This window comes from Lathamus discolor, chromosome Z, assembly GCF_037157495.1.
Source record: "Lathamus discolor isolate bLatDis1 chromosome Z, bLatDis1.hap1, whole genome shotgun sequence".
Lineage (NCBI taxonomy): Eukaryota > Metazoa > Chordata > Aves > Psittaciformes > Psittacidae > Lathamus > Lathamus discolor.
Window position 1 is genome coordinate 20,854,683 of NC_088909.1, and position 19,437 is coordinate 20,874,119.

The 19,437-nt window shown below is 41.9% G+C and overlaps 1 protein-coding gene across 2 annotated transcripts in view; it reads left to right on the forward strand.

Moving 5' to 3' along the window:
* NUP93 (nucleoporin 93) overlaps positions 1–19,437 on the forward strand; it is an 85,440-nt gene that overhangs the window by 39,831 nt on the left and 26,172 nt on the right. For both annotated transcript variants that reach the window (XM_065661930.1, XM_065661931.1), the window contains exons 4-5: positions 13,577–13,639; positions 15,719–15,847. In XM_065661930.1, the coding sequence (XP_065518002.1) occupies positions 13,577–13,639; positions 15,719–15,847 (192 nt within the window). The remainder of the gene's footprint in view (positions 1–13,576; positions 13,640–15,718; positions 15,848–19,437) is intronic.

Consider the following 19,437-nt stretch of genomic DNA (forward strand, 5'->3'; position numbering starts at 1 on the left):
AGCCCAGCAAAACAATAGAGAATCAAATCTCCCCTCTGAAGAACATTGACACCAATTAATATACAGTAAAATTATCCGCCTGTACAAGTTGTTTCAACAGCTCTGCAGGACTAAAATGGCAGAAGCTTTCTGTTGCTGTGTAAAAATCAAACTCCCATTTATTTCAGCCTCATGGTATGTGCAAATTCATGCAGCTCAGTTAAGGGAATAGCTTCACAACTGGTGTTCCAATCTGTGGCTGGAGTGCTGCATCACAATGCAGCAAATGCATTTTCCACATTAACCAAACATGACAGCTGAAACGATTATTAACCATGCAATATGTCGGAAGTCATCAAAAATTCACATCAGAGTAATTGCAGTGGCTTGGGGAAAAAAAAATAGTAGCATCTCTCTCCTCGTGCCGCCTCACCCTCTCCTAATTCCTACATGGTACAGTCCGTTAACAATAAAATATCCTTCTGTAACCTATAAACTGTTACTCCCATCAGTTACTGGTTTCAGACTGATGCTTTCCCTAGAATTTGAATAAAGCATCACTGAAAAAAAAGAAGTATATTTATAGATGCTTTACGGGCAGTGGTGTTCAGCCGTGGAAAGCAGCTGCTTTCTTATTGTCTTGCTGGACTCTTGACTGTCTCAGCCATTTCAGGACTTGCAGGTTTGATTTACAATTTCTTTTATTTTTAAAAGATGAGAAAACTTGAGCGTTAATACAGAAAGATACAGCTGTGTAAGCCTAAATCCCAGGTAACTGAAGTGTGGCAGTTACAGCCAGCATTAACAGGTTTGCAACTCCTCTGTACTGAGATCTACAGGTAGGAATGTATGTATTTTAAAATCTATAAAATGAAGCTGACGAGCTTGCTTTGGTATGAGAGAGTTTACCTTCAGGTGTCTTCTCTGGTGGTTTTTTCTTTGTGCTCTTGCTGCCGGTTGATTCAATTTGTAGGTGAGTAATTCAAGAGAGCAGGTGGGTAGATGTGGAGAAATGCTCCTTTGCTCCCAGAAAAGTGACCTTACGGTCTGTGCATTTGCCTCCTAAACCTTCTAATCTCCTTGGATAGAGCAGCCGTTGGGTGGGGCAGCCTGGGCTCTGCTCTGGGCTTCGGTCAGGTTGCCTATTTACAGACCCTCTTGACATCGCTGAATTTGCTTTTCATTTATGCAGAAATACTGGAGCGTAACTTTCTGAATGCCTTTATTCCTGTTATTCTCTTCCCTGGGCTCTGAAATGTCTATGGAAGTATTTGAAACCAAAAAATAAAAGATGCTGCTTGATTACATGATTTTTCTCTTAGTTTTCGTTGTGGTGTGAAGATCTGGGTCTACTCTGTTTCCTCTGTTCCTCCAGATGCACTTAAGATTTATTTAGGAGCCACACTAAACTTCCTCTAATTTTATTTTGAAGTAAGGGTTTCAAATGGGAGGTAAAAATGGAAATAAGATAGAAAAGACTTCTATGTTCCCACAGTAAATGGAGACACTTGGACATTTGGGTTTTTTTGGTTAGTTTCTTTAAATGGGGTGGTGAAGTGTATTTGCTTAGTCAACTGGAGTTTGCAGCCTAGACCCCACCTCTCTTTCAAGTGAATTGGATATGTTATGAAAGGGGTTAAGCCAGTAAAATCATAGTAAAGGGAAGCAGCCAGGGAATTAACATTTATATAAATGTGGTGGCCGTGACGAGCTGGGTGGGTGGCAGCTGATTTAATACTGTCAGCTCCTGGGACTCGGAGGCTGCATGCAAACTGGGAGCTCTGCCTGCCTTTGGTATGGGGACAGGAGTGTGGGGTGGGTTGCTTTTCTCCTTTCCTTTCAATTCTGTTTCTCTATATGGAGAAAAGCAGGTTAATGAACTGTGCTGTGCTGGGACAGTGCCTGCGCTCTTGCAGCAGAGAACAACTTGCCTCCCTCCTTCAGGGCTTTCTCACAAATATCGAGGTGCCTATATGCTGCTACGTTCTGCTTTCCTCCTGTTGTCAACTGCCAAACGCACAGAAGGGGAGGCAGGAGAACAGTGGCATAGCATGACAAGAAAGTTGCCTCTTTTAAACCAGATTACCTGTGCAAAGGTGGGGGTGTGTGACGTGTGTTTGTCCCACCACAAAAGCAGCTCAGCCAGAAATCAGATAAAAGACAATGAAATGTGTGGTTTGCATGTGTAAAAAGATGGAGGAAGGCATCTCCACTTACCCTGTATGGGAGATGGCTCAATTACCCCTGCAGTTAGTACAGTGTGGTAAATTATTTTCCTTTGTCTGAAGTGGGTGGGAAACAGGGTTCAACTGAGCTCCATAAATTAATATACAGAAAGAGGACTGAGCCACCGTAATTAATAATTAGCTGTAGGTCTCTTCTAGCAGGATTTGTCTGTGATATCTGCTGGCAGCAGCTGACTTGGCATTTCATGTACATTAAAGTCCGAAAGCTCGTGTGTCTTGTTAATGCGACGCACAAATAAAGGAATGCACTGCTAGAGAGTTCCTTAGCAAGGGTGGAGTACAGCCAGGAGAGAAAAATGGAAACCTTTTGTCTCTGGTGTATCCTTAGAACACTGGGCTCCTGCCCCAAGTCTGGAAAGTTGTTTAAACCTGAGGTTTCTTACACAATAGGAGAAATAAGCTGAAAAAGGATAAAGTACTTACTCTAACATCATTTGTTGCAGCAGAGAATTTTAGTGCACGCCTCTTTCTCTGAGCTTTATAATGTTAAACATTTAAAAAGACAAATTGTATCATTATAACAGGCACATTCCAGCCTTTTGGTTTTTATTTCAATGATCTGTAATTATTAATTCATAGGTAATTGAAATAATTAACTTTGTGAAATGTATCAGGAATGTAGTAAAGAAACGCAATTTCTGAAGACCACAGCATGTTTAAACTGAGGATTTAAAGGTGTCAAGACATGTATGAACTCCAAATTCCTTGCTTTCACTGTCAGTAAGGTACTGATATTTATTCTGAGGGACACCCTGTCGTGCTGAAAATACTGTTAATAACTGAATAAAGCTACCTGAATAAAGCAGCTGTTATTTATGTCCAGATATTTAGGAAGAATAGGCTAGCTAATGTGGACTTATTTTTCTAACTCAGGCGGATATTTTGCCAAATCATCCCATGTTATTTATGACATAAGAACTTCAAATTTGCTTGTTTTCTTATACAATTTTCTTAATTTTTATTTTTATCTTTTTTAAAAAAAGGTTACATCCTTTACACTACAGTACATCTAATCATGTCTCTTTCTTTGTAGTATCAGCCAGCCACAATCAGCAAGAGAAAGTAGCTTTAACTTCAGAAAGGTTTTCTTTCCCTGTGTAGGGGAGACTTCAGATTGCAGTAGGAACTTCAGGGGAAATCCCATTGTGGAGGTGTGGCTCTAAGGAAAGCCACCTCTGCTGGGGCTTGGGGTTTGCATCCGAGTTTAACGTGGTTATCACATTTACAGAGCTGACAGGATTTTGATGTCTCTGAACCAGGCATTGTCGCTTCGAGGCAGCGAGTGTCTGCTGCATGCATCACATTGTGTCTGAAATAGAGTTGGAGGCTGGAAGGCTGTTGCTTGGATTTTTTTTTTTTTTTTTTTTTTTTTTTTTTAGCCAAAGCCGAAAGATAACTAGCGCTCCCAAGGAACATTCAGGAAGGTGGTGTATGGGCTTTCAGCTGTGGGATGGGGGCACAGGAGCTGAAAGCCTGCTGCTTGAGTCAGCCTGAGAACAGGGAGAGTGTGAGGCTTAGTGCTGCCAGGCTCGCTACTTGCATTCAGAGGAGGTAAAGAGAACTGATATTTTCATTACTGTTATTTTTTACAGACAGTTTCAGACTAACTTGAAAGCATTTCACTGTTTTTTTTGCACTTGAAATTGTGAAAGAAGAGATGTGCACATAGCGATAATGGTTTTTTGCGTCCCAAAAAAGCCTGAGAACAAACCTGTTCCTCATGGACAGCAAGGTTGTGTGCTCCCAGACAGGCAGAAAGATAAAGCACTTAAAGGGTGGGGAAGACAGAAGGATTGCACTAAAATGTGCAGAAGTGGGTTAGAGGAGGCTGGGAGTTAGTGACTAGCAGGTTTGTTTAATAATTTGTCCTTGCTGGTGTTCTATCAGAAATGTGCTGCTTCAGGCTGGGAAATACTTCAGCTGATAGGGATGGCTGTTGGGCTTTCGGATGTGATCCTGAGAAATTAATTTTCTGCCACCAAGTGAAGTAGGTTATTGTAGCTGCCTGTATGTTGATGCTAATGTACAATTAGCCCAGCGACAGACACTGCAAGCTTTTCACTATGCCTCCTTTATGCCTCTTTCTTTTCAAACTACTTCCTTGTTAGATAGTGTTTTCTGTGCTATCCGGAGAGAAGCCTATCCTTCCATAACAGAGCTGGACACTCCAGATTCCTCGGCTTTATCAATTATTTTGTGTGGTGCTGAGAGATTTCCAGTGGCTGGTTTCTTAACTTGCACCATCTCGGGAGTCTCCTCGCCAGCTTCCAGTGCGGTGAATTGAGGTGTGGTCCGCAATGGCAGTGGTGTGCTTCATCCCTGCCCCTGCCATGCAAGGATGTGACACGGGCAGGAATTCCACGTAGAGGCTGTATTTGTGGCTGCATTTCTTGATTATGGTTTCCTCTTAAGAGGAGGAAGGACATGCAGATAGGTACCTCTGAGAAAACGTGGAGGAACCACAGTGCTAAAATGGCAGCAGAAGAAATGAGAAAATGGCGTCATCAGTGAAATTAGTTTCGATGACTGGATTTGAGGTTTGTCCTGCCTGATGCGAGGATGTGTTCAGGAAGAGGTGTTGCATTACAAGCTTAGTTATGACAAGGAATGCTTTAAAATAATTTAAATACGTAGTTTTTTCTCAGTATTCCCTTAAAAAGTGTGATACCAGAGAGGCAGATGTAAGACCTTATTGCAGCGGATGATCAGAAGTTGTCTTTGTTTGCATGCTATAAATATTTTTAATATAGGACTGCATTATTGATCTCAAACATATTGGCATCACCTCATGAATTATTTAAACTAAACTCCAAGGAAGAGACAGAGCCCTGAGTTTTGCTTTGACTGTGAACCTTTTGATGTGTGTATGATTTCTGTAGGGTTGTGTTTCTTAAACGGGATGTTAACACAAGGATGCTTATAGTGCAAGGGAGAGAGACTGTAGCCACTTGCCATAGCACTAAGAAAGGGCATGCCTCTGCAGTTAAAAATCTTGAGGAAAAACATAGCTGTGTATTTGGAGACTTGACAAATGAGCTCAGATTTCAGATCGCATGATTTGTTGGCTCTGTGCTGATGCTGTTGCTGGTGGTGAAGCGTCAATGCTGAAGGAGACGAAGCTTCCTGCTGGTCCTGCTGGCCTGATCTGCACAGAGAGCTTCCCTCGCTCGACAGTTATATTCCAAGTGAGGTGCCTTTGCATTTAATTGCCTTTATGACATTTTGGTTTCTTTATCAAGGCAAACAGAAATGCAGTCTGAGATGCTTTGGGGTGTGATGTACCAATATTAGGCAGCTGAACAAGCTCCTTATGGTGGCTCTTGAGTAACGCTTCTTATTGTTGTAATTGGCTGGCAGGAGCCTGTCCACGTTCTTTCTCTAGTTCAGATGCATTTTATTTTTCATTGGTTTTTCGGATTTTATTTTTTTTTTTTTTTTTGTCATTCTGTTCTTTGCATGACCTCTAAGGAGGTTAGGCTTATTCAAGGCTTTCTATTTTGTTATTGCATGTATTTCCTTGGCACTTTGTAGCTTGGTAGGACCTGGGATTCTTGTTGAACAGCTCCCGGTTGCACTGCAGGGAGAAAGAAAATGAGTATGTGCCTGGGGAGGAAAAGAGGACCGCTAGGGAAAGTAGCACTGTTCCTTACACTATTTTTGTGTTGCATTAACAAATGCTGTCAAAAATGATCTGTGCGGTGGTGGCTGATAATTGTATGTGGAAGAGAACCTCATTCTGAGCACCTTTGCTGTAAAATTTTAGATTAAAAAAAGCATTATCTTGGTTTTATGCCGTTAAAGTGTTTGTGACTTTGAAGAAAAACCCAACCCAACCTCAACTAAAACTGTTTGTAAGAGAATTCCCATGCACTGTGCAGCCCAACATGACATGGTGACAATTTTTAGAGCCAGAGAGTGAGAAGCTAATCTGTGTAATTGAAGTGATTTTGGTTTTGCTCTGAAAGGGAAAGACACAACAAGTAGTATGGATAATTACTAATATTTTAATCATTAGCTACACTGTATAAGTAATTCATAAATTACATATATTGCATGGTTGATATATTTTCCAGGTTTTAGAACAGAATGTCCTATTTCACTCAATCTCTACCCTTGCATTTGTTAAATCTTGCAAATTTCTCTGACTTTTTTTTGGGGGGGGTGGGTTGTAAAATCTTAAAGTGCGTAAGAACGCTGCAATGGATTTCCACATTTTCTTAGCAGTGAAGCCACTTGTAAGTACAGTTTTAAGTGAAATACTGGGATCTTGTAGTGAGTAGAAGCCTGAACTCAATGAGCATCCTGTGTTAAATGAGAATAAACTAAAATGAGCGGAGTCATGTTTCCTGCCAGCAGCAATGATCTCTATGCTCAGTAAAGCAGTGCCGTGTAGCAAACAGTTCAGTTTTGGGGCTGCTGGTGCAGTATTCCAGCAGAAAAATTGAGCAGTGGGATTTTTCTGGACATTTCTAGTGTGATAAAGCCGTGTTCCCTGTGTATTTCATGGTAGATGTTGCTTATATTAGCTGCAAACACCTTGCACTCTCCTTGATGGCTGCATGCTGCAAATGCATTTTGGAGGACTGCGGTTGAGTGTGCCATCTGATGATGCCTCTCGGTGCTGGAAGATGCTTTGATGTTACCTGATGGGTTGTTATTACCTGATGGTTTCATACTAGCCTTCCACACTTAACGGATGGTCTCCTGTCTGAAACAGGAGCTGAGGGGTGTGTGTCTTTCTTCCCTCAAAGCCTGTATGTCCAAGGAACACATTTCTAATCTTCACTTGCCAGATCCAAGCAGTCCCAAGAAGAGTCAAAGAGCATGTACCATCTGCCCCTGCTTCTGTTAGGAGTTGATCTGTGATTGCCTGAGGAGTGCTTCTTTCGGCTGTTTGAGTTTTTCCTATCACAGCTTGAAGGAATAATGTTTATCCAACACGGCAAGATCCAGTGTTCTTGGATATGGCCTGAGGATTACTGTGAAAACTGCATGAATTTCACAGATCAGACAGTCTAAACCAGTAAAATAATACAAAAAAAGCACTAGATTTTGGTATTGCCGGCACTATCCTGTGGCAGAGAGCATTTAGTCAATATTTGCTTACAGCTTGTTCTGCGACACAGGTTAAAGACTGACTTAAATCGAGCCTTACCTCAATGGCATGCTGACGGGGCAGGGAAGCCCTGCTTCTGCGCCAGGACCTGTCTCCAGCAAAGGTTGCTTTGTGTACGTAACCCATGGAAGGTGGCTGGTGGGCAAATGGTGGTACCCCTTCTACAGGGCATGCGTGGGGGTTTGTGTGCATTGCATGGAGTTGTGCTCTAGCACAGTGGGCATTCACCCTAGCTGCTGCCAGGGTGAGGTCTGTGCTGCTCCTCCATCACAAAAGGAGACCCCATGCAGAAGGTATTTGGTAGCTGTGACTGCCCCATTCCTGACAGTGTTCAAGGCCAGGTTGGACACGGCTTGGAGCAACTTGGTCCAGTGGAAGGTGTCCCTGCCTATGGCAATGGCTTGGAACTAGCTCAGCTTTAAGGTCCCTTTCAACTCAAAACCATTCTACGACTGGCTACAAGCATGGAGTACAGTCACAGTATGTGAAGGGAAGGGGGTTTAAGACCCCTGTGAAGGCAGGTAGTGGCGCAGCAGATCTTCCCTAAGCGCAGTGTTTGGCTGTATTAGTATCGTTTTGTGTTATAGCTATTAGTTTGCATGGTTTTCTCTCTATAAAGCTTCAACATGGCTGTTGCTTTCAAAGCCTCTGATGCAAGAACCAGCACTTGGGTCTTAGCAAACTGTAAACCCTTCTGTTTTTTTTCCTGTTTTTTCTCCTGTTTAGTCAACAGTGAATTAATTTTTTAGGAAAACATTGTATGATTTCCCATTCTAAGCACGGTGTAAAGGAACTTCGGTATTGTAGTTCGACAAGCTCAGCTGTCTTAGGCTGAAAATCTTGTATTGCTAAATTCTTGAACACTGAGACAAGCATTATCAGACCTTCCTTTTCAGTGGACCTTTGCATCTGTGTACAATGTTCTTGTCTCACATGCAGCTTTGAAGTGATGCTGGCCGGTGAATCAACCTTCCTTGGGTTCTCTTGCTATGTGAGGGTCTCTGCACTTGGGCCTTTAGTCTGCTTTGGACCCATAGCAATTTTTGCGATCTGAAGTCCTCTAAAGAGAAAGCCAAATTCACAAATGCTCTTAGCCCATTGTGTTTGGTCGCTGATCTTTGGGCAGCTGTCCTGCTCTTTGAAGGACACTGTATTGCACTGGACAAGGTATGTAGGGAAGCTGCTTACTTGTGGTGTTTTTAGCAAAAGCTGATGCTTTCTGCAAAACAAATCTTAGGAGACCTGTAGAAGCTTCTGAGAGATGCTGGTGTGATGCATGCAGAAGAAGAGTCTGGACAGAGACAAATATTGCCCGTTCTGTGCTGGCATGTCCCCATCCTCAGGAATGGCCACATCATTGCTTATAGGCCCGTCTGATCAAAGCCAGCCAGCAAGCTTTGATGATTTTGTTAGCGTAAGCAATAATTCGGATTAAAATATAGTAAGGTCTGTGATTGTGGCAGTGGGTTCCAGGTTTTGCTTCATTTTGCTTCATTTTCTCCCGAGAAAACATGGCCAGGAGAGCTGTGCCGGGGTGCAGCCCCCTGGGAGTGTGCTCAGACTCATGCCCCTTTGCAGCGGGACTGTACTTAGCAAATGTTAACATTCTTAGTAGGAATCATAAAATCAGGTGGTTGATATGGAACATTCTTCCCAAAACATTGCCAAAGAGTGATTTTTTTTTTTTTTGTTAAACATATAGTCATCATCCCTGCTGGTCCTTTGCGGCATTCACTGATCTACTGGAAATCCATCACTTGGAAAAATATTTTAATCAAAGAGCGATTGACTTGAAAAGGCCGCAGACTGTTCACTTGATTTTCTCCTTTCCTTCCCTGCCAGTGAAAAAGTAACCAGTGCTGTCAACATGCAAAGCCTCAGTATCCTATTTGACAACCTTTGCCTTCTCTTTGACAGCTTGAATACTAAGATCAAGTATTAAAAGTATGGCCGGGCTGATTGAAGTAATTAAAAGACTTCTATCAGCGAGGAGGGAGTTTACTAACCTCATTTACTGCAGTAAATGGAAGAGACTTTCCATCTCCTGTCAAAAGGAGACATCAGTGCACGCATGCCCTTTCATACTGGTAATGAATTAGTTACTGGAACATCTTGCTGGAGTTCAGTTTGGAGCAGGCCAGTTTCTGTTGTATCGACCTGTGTTGGGCAGTGGGTGCCTGAGATGAGAAATGACGATGGAGCATGGTGTGAACCAGGAAGTGGCACAGACCTCCTAGAGGTGCTGCCCCTCCACTGGTGTGGCCACACTTCCACACCACCCTTGAGAGGGGCACAGTGGGACTGCAAGAGAGGGAGAATGTGGGGAGATCCGACTGTAATCTAAGGGGTAAAAGATGCAAGAGGAACTGGAATGTGCTGGGGAAAGATGCTGAGAAGTAGTAGACATCTAAAAATAAGCGGGACTAGCTGGAAAATGGGAACCTGAAGGTAGAAGAGTGGGTGTATTTCTATGCTTGTGTCCCTGTTTGGCAAACACCATCTCATCAGATACTGTACAAACTGTGTAGAGGAAACATTTAGCAGTGAGTGTTGTGGAGAACCTGTGATGGAAAAGGGTTGTGCTGCTTCCCCTCCAAACTCGACACAGGAAGAATGTGTGGGAGTCCCACAGTAACAGAGAGAAAAGTGAAATGCCACTCATTAAAGCAAGAACAGCATGATGTGACATGAGGGCTCTGTGTGCTTTTTGCATAAACCTGCCTCAGGGAAATCAGGTAAGTTTTCTTTTACCAGCAAAGTCCAGGCTATGTTAGCATCCCCACAGTGGCAGAGCTTATGCATGGAGAGAGCTGCAAGGTGAAAATTTCACCTCTGTGATTTTAGTGATGCTTATGTTAGCTATTCCTATCTTTGCCATCTGCTGTGTGAAATAGCCGTTTGTCTCCTAACAATATCTCTGTTCTCCTCCTGCTTCTCTTTTCGGGTACAGAATATGAAGTAGTGTCTCGTTGCTCCTTGTACAATCAGTAGCATCTCCCCTGAGAGGGCTGCTCCGGCTCTGTGGGTTGTGTACTCCCTGTGCGTGCTGAACGCCATGCCTCCGTATCCTTGTTACAGCTTGCCAGCGTTTGTGGCAAAGTCAAACCTTGCCTCTGGGACTGGAGAAAGATTCGGGGCAAATGTAACTCAGTGAGCACAACCAGTGCTGCTGTTCAAGGCCCAGACTTTAGAGATACTGAACCCTTAAAGCTGTTATGTGGCCTGGGATTTTTGAGGAGCAAAATTCTCTAGCATAAAGCACGTGTCTTCCATCTTTTTCCCTACCCTTGTTCCCGGGAGCTTTTTCTTACAGCACATGGACATTTGTGTGCATTTATATACATCTGTGAAATCTAAATGTCCAGTAACCAAATCGTAGTTCACCACTAGGTGGCAATGCAATAAACCCCAGGAATAAATGCTATTACAGCACCTGGAAGCACCTCACTCCCTTAACGTGAAATTTTGGCCATCACAGCCTAGAGTGACAACCCCAGGAACTCTTGGCCTGTTGAAGCACCAGCAGTTTTGTGAGTAGTAGCAGGAGCCCTAGCATTAGCTATTGAAACTTCCTCTTCTGAGGTTTGACAATTAGCCTGTAATTAACTGAAGCAACAGTTGCCATGCTATAGTCGCAATGTTTAGCACAAGGCATAGGGTAACCTTTTTAAAATGTACCTCTTCTCGGTGAGGCATTACAGATATTATTTGGAATGTGTAAGGATCTTATTTTGCTAAAGGAGTAGGTTTTGAGGTTGGAAAGGACAATTATCATCCCCTAATTGATGTTCAGTTTAATGTACTCCCTTAAACGGACCTGGTGAGCACTCTGGGAGCAGGGAGGTTTCATTAAGAAAGATACTCAGGCTGGATTTACTGACTTGAAGGGAAGTTCAAGCATGTCTTAAATTACTCTGCTGATTACCATCATTGCTGTATACCTTTCTAGGCAGGTACATGCTCAGCACAGGGCACAAGTCCCTCCAAGGAGAGAGGGGAGGACTGCAGACAGTAACATAGGACCTGTTTCTGTCAGGGGGCTCAGGAGCCCAGTGCACACAGTGTGCTTAGCACCTTTATAGAAAGCTGTAGGTCTTCATCTTGGAGACAGTGGGCTTTTCTTGCCTGTAAAATTAACAGCTTTGTTATGATATGGCAAACAGAGTGTTCTCTGCAACATCAGATCCCTACTATCAGAAGTGGGGTTGTGTCTTCTGCTCAGATGTTGGTATGTGCTTTAAAGGTCTAGAATTGTTATAATTACAGACAATTTTTCTCCAGTTTAGGTTGGAAGCAGGGAGATAACAAACTTGTTGCCCTCCAAAGCCCTTCCAGCCATGCAGACATGGAAAGACCTTACAAAGCCACATCTCCATCTAGGATGGAGCCAAGATCAGGTGACTGCAGCAGCCTTTTCCTTGGTGACAGCTGCTGTAATAGTTGGTCCCCAGGCACTCGCAAGGACCTGGATTTCACTTACTTTATTCAGACTATAATTGCACTTTCTCTGTGGGCACATCTAAAAATAAAGCAGGACGTGGCGGACATGGATGAAGAATAGGCTGTGTAGAAGTGGCTGTTCTCTCCTGTATATAATTCAAGAGCTGTTTCTGTCTCAGAGGACAGCAGTTGGTTCACTGTCTGGCATACAGAAAAGGGTCTTGTCCCTGTTTCCAGCCCAGCGTGGAGTCACAGACTCTCCAGTACCCCAAATGCTTGTTCTGCATGTGTCAGAAGGAAAGGGTGCATTGCCCTTTATTTTGCATGCATGCTGGTGCTGTGGAGCAGAAAGACAGCACACCTATGTGGTGGTTTCCTGCCAGATTTCTTCCATTTGGGGAGGTTTCAAAGTCTCCTCACCTCGCTAAGTAGCAATCTGTGATACCTGTGGTTGCGCCAAGTACTGCTGCAGGACAATTTCAAACGCCTGCAGTCAATGTTTTCCCCAAGGTCCAAATGCCTATGACAGCAGGTGTCTGTCCTGCCACAGGATCCATGCTCCTCTGGAGAACCTGAGCTCTGCCTAGCTTGCATAGATCAAGACCTATATCATCAGATTGCTGCGGCAGGAAGCATTTTTTTGCAGGAAGATGTGGGGAATGAAGAGCACGAATGTCTCCTAATTCCCACTAAGTTCAGTTGGATGCTGCTGCAGTTGTGGATCCTCATAAAAGCAGGAAGCATGGTACACTGAATTCCCACTGCCTGGGTTTCGTGGAGGCTCTGAAGTTTGAAGCTGTGGAGTTGAGCACACAGACTTTTAAGATATTAGCACTTAATGGAGACAATAATGTTCTAGTTGATGACTTCAGAGGAGATGAAGGCTTCTTTTCCTTTTTTATGATCTGAATAATGATTAAGTTGAAGTCTGAGAGTACAAATCAACTTGGTGGTTGGTGATACAATCGGTGATATAACACTGAAATGCAGAAGGAAGATATTTTAGTTCAGGTGTAATAAAAATTTTCTGCCTGTTGTCTGTGTGTGTTGCAGCACTGTATTTTTTTAAAGTTCAAAGTATGGCACGTGTCCTAGTATGGGTCATGAAAGTAACCTTTAGAATAAGGAGCTAACAGCTCGTATGAATCCATATGTTCATGTACACCAGACCTGTTTGAGATTTACTGATAACACTGAAAATTAAAACTACAGTTCTTATGTAATATTTTTTACCCGCTCCAGCTGTATGCATGGAGAGAGGCTGTGCAGTAAACATTTCCTGTATGCTTTCCAACTGTTTAATTATTTCCATCCTTCCCCAACTGACTATTTTTAAGGTTCTTTTTCACAGTTCCTATCAGGCCTCCCAAGAGCTCCACTTCTGCCTGAAGCTGACAAGTGAAAACCCATTTTATTTTTTTGTTAACATACTCAAGTCCAACAATCTTATCTTGGCTTATCGCTCCTACCAGATTTCATCCTTGCTCCCTCAAATGGGTAGCAAGAGGAAGCAGTTGCTGGGACACAGAGATAAAAGAGAATAGAAACAGGACATTTCGCTAGGATTTAATGCATATTAAACCAGAGGATTAATGCATTTTCATTTTCACATTGCTCTGTATGGTCATCTTACTGTACCCCTGGTGAAGTAAAGTGACCTTTAAACTTCTCAGGAGTGGACTGGGGAGAGCTCTGAGCAGTGCTCAGGATTGGCAGAGCTGAGTGCTACAGGATGTACCTGATGTCAGTGCAAGGCTGATTTTGTTTGACTGAAGCTCTTTCTCCTTTTCTGCAGGGATTCCTGAAAAATGAAAAAGATAATGCATTGCTGTCAGCCATTGAGGAGTCGAGGAAGAGGGTAAGTTGGAGGCAAGAGTGCATTTTCCTTTTTAAAAAAAGGGGGGGGAGGGGTGTAAGGAATTAGTAAATTAGATATTTAACAAACCAGTGGAATTTAAGATGTTCTGAGACTACAAAAAAAAAAAAAGAAAATACTTGTCAGTTGTATTTTCACTGCAGTGTTTAGTACAGACAGGAGTCTGAACAGAGAAGCTGTTGTTTGTAAGGCACAGCACACTCACTGCAACCCTCTCCTCATCGTTGCTGCCTTTTCTAGAGTTGATAATGCTTAGAACATCGGCTTTATTTCCCATTTTTGCTCTGAGAAATGCCTTGTGCCACTGACTTCCCATACAGCAGTGACACTCAGCGTGTTTATTGTAGCTGTTTCACCAGGTTACAGGAATTGTTGAAGTACATACTGCATTCAGGCCTTTGCAGCAGAAGTGCTGCATGGTTTAATTCTTGTGTCTGAGGGAGAGCCAGAATACCATACTGTATCACATTGTCCAGAGGAAGTCTCTCGTGTAAGAATGAAAAAAGGTTTTTTGAAGCAGTACAAAGGAAAAAGGTACAATAAGAAAGTAAGAGTTGTCACTTAAGCTCAGGGTTTACTGAGTCCAGCTTTCTTCTCATGAAAGGGACCGCTACTTAGCCTGTAAGTAAAAAAGACAGCCTTTCCTTGTTAATCTCATCTGTCTTTACCTCTGAGCAAGTAGTTGTTTCAAAGATTTTCTGAGCTATAAGTTGTTTTCTGATGTTCAATCTATCTGATCCTGTTTCTGAATCTATTTATGCTTTTGGTATCTGTCATGTTTTGGGGCATGATAACAAATAGAAATTATGCAGTATGGAAATACGCTTCCTGTTGTTTGTCTTAAAGCTGCTGCTTGGAAATGTCATTGAATGCTTCCTAGCACTTATTTTACAATTGTTTCCCTCCATGTACACTTTGGGCCATCAGGTCTGGAGGCAGTGCCTGTGTTTCTTTCAAATGATAAGAAATAGTACTTAAGCATTATTAAATTATTTTAATTACATATAATTATACTGTAATTATTGAAGCATACTTAAAACCCTGTTGAAATGGTTATAGTGAAGGTAAGGATAAGACCTGTATTCTACCGTGAAAGTTTAAAGTCAATTTATATAAAAAGAAACACAAATCTCATGCACTAGTTGCATGCGTATGCTATAATTCAGTGTTACTGCCTCTTATCAGTTATTCAGGGGAATGTTTTGCCCCTAAATTGACAACATCGTAACAGTGGGCTGTAATGAGATAAAAACTTATTCAGCCAGCCAAGACATTTAGTTATATACACAGCAGAGCAAAGCTGTGAAAGGCAGAGGAGGTCAGAAAGGTAAAAAAGTGAAAGATCCAATATAGCTTACTCTATATTTAGAATTAGTGGAAATACTCTTATTTCCTGTCCCTGATTACTTAATAATGATAAAGGTAGTGAAGCATTGTCTCTATCCTAATGCTAGTGCAAGAATATGGAATATTGAGGGAAAAGCTGTTTCCTTCCATGAGTTCCCCAATTTGATCTGAAGACGATATAGTATATCAGCCATTTTAAAAGTGAAAGGATGTTTTTTCTTGGGATACGATATTCTTTCTTGCTTTCCTGAGTTATATTCCTGATGAAAGAGACTTTCTGATTCTTTGGCACTGATTAGTTCTTTAATACTTTTATCCTATTTCATATTTAAAAGAAGAACATACTGGTAAAAACCTGAAAATGAAATATGGGCAATAAACACACATATCTTAACTGTATTCTTAACAGAGGTGTGTTAACTTCCCAAGTTTTGTGTGTACTGCAGTACCATGGAAGAGACACAGACTCCCTGTTTTACCAGCTGGGAAAGTGTGAGAGTTGTCTTACTTGCACACATACAGCCCTACTTTCTGAATCTCCTCGTACCTGAAAAGGAAACCTCTTAAAATAATATGTAATACATCATTAGCTTGAGAGCTGACCTATCGATTTATCTAATTGCTATTTTATGTTTCGTTTTTGAGCTGGTCTATTAATAGCAGAGCTGGGCTGTTTGGTGTTTATGTTCCTTAGCTGTTCTTTTTCACCAACAGACTTTTGCTATGGCTGAGGAGTATCATCGAGAATCAATGCTGGGTGAATGGGAACAAGTGAAACAAAGGATTCTTCATACTCTGCTTGCATCAGGGGAAGATGCTCTTGATTTCACCCAGGAAAATGAGGTAACTCCATCTTTCTGAACAGTGTCATGCACAGCATGTATACAGCTGGCATTCCAGCACTGCTGAAACCACCTCTGGATAATTCTGTAGCTACAACTACATGAAAATGAGAAATACCAGATCTCTGTTTAATTCCAGAACAACTGTGAGTAGCAGAATGCGTTGTCTATGATCGTTTTTATTGACTGATGAGTACTGGCAGTGGATCTCTTATTGCAGAAGTTGTTTTAGGCAACATCTGTGCAAGCTGGAAACTTAGTCACAGAACACATACTAGGTCATTATACCTAGGGGGCAGAAAACATGCTGAGGTGAACTTCACCTTCAGGAAACCTCTGCAGCGCTAATGAGGCCAGACACTTTCTCAGGTGCAACGTAAGTCTTAGAGTGCCTCAGTCTGTGCTAGTGTCAGGATTTAGCTTTCCTTAGGAGGCTGCTGAAGTATCAGGGTTTTGGCAAAAAACCCCCACGAATATTCAAAAAACAGAAAAAAAGGGGAATGCTTTCCTTTTCACCTTGTTTTCTCATGCAAGGAAGATTAGAGATTTTAGCAGCACAAAATTTTAGTGTTCAGCAATTCAAGGTTAATCCAGTAGTGACCAAATCTTTTGGGCAAGACTGGGCCCATGTTTAACATGAAAAGGTATTTAGTAGCAACTTGAAGCATTCTTTATCATCTGTTTCAATTTGAAACTTTACAGTTTATTCTCTTAAAGAAAATGCTCCAGTTATATGAGTAAAGCACAGTTATGTATAGAGTTGTGGAAATTCTACCCCTCTGAGCTAGAGGCATTGGACATCAGCTGAGACTCCTGGAGCATGAATTTAAATTGGACCCCCTTGCACAATCCTCCGTGAAAACTGTAACCTTGAGAGGTGATAGAGGGTAGGAGAATGCAAGTTGCTGTGCTTTCAGGTCAGGAAACAGGCCCAATTTTTTGTAACTATGTTCCCCACACTTGTTAATTGGAATGACTTACAGAGCTGCTAAGTACATGAAAATTAAAAAAGCCCTTTGTGTTAATGGGGTATGACCTGTATAGGGATTTGGAAATAATTAAAGTTGTTAATGAAATGTCCCTTTCTGATTACTGTTCTTTTAAATAGAGGTTAATCCCCTTTAGCATACATCTTTTTATAGAAACTTCCCAAGAAAGTAAGTACTTTACTGATACTTTTTTGTGACTTCTCAGAAGGTTCTCCATCTTTCCAGTATTAGAAATACTAAATAATGCAGGCTGAATTAAGTTAAAACTAGGAACAGCTATCCCATTATTTTAAGATGTGAGTCTGAAGACTTTGTAGCTGATAGCTTCTGACATCTTTGTTGTGTGTGTGAAGTATTGGTGTGGGATTTTCCTTTCAAAATGTGGATATTAGCTGCTTGGAGAAGCAATTTGATAACCTTTAAAAGGTAAATCCCCTTTTATGATGTTTCAGTGTCTAATGAACACCATCCCAGTCCTTGGCACTCAAAATGCCAAGCATGAAATTGGAGGGAGAGAGGAGCTGGAAAAAACCCTGTAATGTTTTTCATGAATGAGTTTAAAGACTCAGTATACACTATCAGTCAGTAATACTTCACTCTCCATTTCAAAGCACTCGTAGTATCAGTATGTGATTTCAAGAGCATTTAAAATCCTTGATATATTCTAATCTTAGCCTCAAGAAGTGAAAGGTCTCAAGGCCTGAGATGTTTGAAGTGCGTCTACTGTGTTAAAAACCTGTTATCTAACCTCCCCACAGCAGGTTGTTCTTCTAAAGGCCTGTTCCAGTCAAGTAAGTTTTTTGTGTGTGTGACACAAACAGACACAGCCTGTAGAATATAGTAGAGATTTAATTGATGTCCTCTGGAGATGGAGAATCAACTGAAAAGGCACAGATCCAAATGCAGCAGGGGGCCAGTCTGCCTGTGAGCCAATTCTCAAGCTTTGGGCAAGCTAATTTGGGCAGAGTGAAATACCAACACATTATTCATGGAAATAAGACCAATTAACAGGCAAAGCTCACGGTTCAAAGAACGTCACACAGGACTTAGCCATTAGGGTTTTCTGCTCCTCCTTGTCCTCCAGTCCAGCCTTCTGCCTGTAAGGAAAAACCAGAGCTTATAAAAAGATGCTTCTTAGGAGAAAAGGGAGGAAAGCCTGAGTTTTGTTTTCAAGGTGTCAAGAACATGTGCTCTCAGGGGATGTGTTCTGAGTCTTGTTCGACTAGGTGCCAAGGCATTTCTTTTGTCCTGTTATTCCAGGTTTTTCTTTCTTCCACTCCTTCTGTTAAGCATCATGCTCCTGCAGTGATGGAGAGACACTGTTGCTCTCAGCTCCTGTTCTGTCCCTTTGTATCTTGTCTTCATATCCCTTAAATCCCAAAGGCTGCAGGATGCTTTCTGCTCCCCCACTGCACTGTGGTGTGTTTTGATGGGATTTCTCCAGCTCAGTTTATTCACCACATCTAGTGGCCAAGCCATTTGGAGTGCTGACAAAATGTCTGCCCAGACTTCTGCTGAGGAATGTGCATATGCATATGAGGATGATGAATAATGCATCTTTATAGCACGGGGTTTGGTGTGGAAGTGATGCTGAACGCTTGGCTGAGTGCAAATGAAGGAGTACTCCTTTGACAAGCAGCATCGTTAGGCTAAATGAATTTAAAAGATGAAAACGTGACAGCAGTGCAATATAGCCGCAGCTTTTATAAATGGATAATATTCAGAATAAATATTGCAGTTCTGAAGAGTTTTTTCGAAAGACTTAAATTTAGGGCAGGGAGAACCAAATGTGGTTGAAAAAAACAGCCCAAGCTGTTTAAGCAGTATCAGAGTAGAGATGCAGAAAGATACATGCGTGTGTGTGCGCACTTGCAATTCTGCAGTCCTTTGTGCGTTACCCACTCTTCTGTTTTTCCTTTTGCTGCTCCAGTTAAGCTTAAGAACCTGACCTGAAACACAATTCTTCTTGTATGCACCTAGCTGCTCTTTTCAGCATATCTTTCATAATCTTTTCCTTGCTTGAAAGCTTCGTAAGTTCTGACTTGCCACCAAGGGATATCCTCTCCCTTTCCCAAATCCCTCTCGTAACTTGCAGGGAAAGCCTCTTCAAATGCTGGTTACCAGCTGTAGGATGATTGCCTGTGCAGTACTCCATTTCTGCAGTTCAGGATAGAGAGTGGAAATACCTTCCCCAACCTGACTCATTGCTTTAGTTTTCCTTTGGAAATTTCCTTTTAGCACAGCCATGAGATAGTTCAGTGAAATGGTGCTTTTTTAAAGCTGAATAAGTCAAAGATGAAGCCAGAATACAAGTATGAGATGGAAAAAAAAATGGGGCATAATCTTGCTTCCATGGCTCCTGGCATAGGAAAGAAAGTCAAGACAAATTCTGTGGTTCCTGAGGTTTTTTTCTTTGCTGAACTACCAAATTGGTACTGGGTATTTAGAGAATTGAATTTCACTGTGGCAGTTCTCAGCTGTGGCAGCTTGTTAATAAGTGATCCTCAAAGCATAATGGATAGGGTAAAAATGGAGAAAGGAAAACACAAATCCCACAGCAGTTACTTCTTAGTTTCAGGCGTGGACTTTTGAATTCAGATCC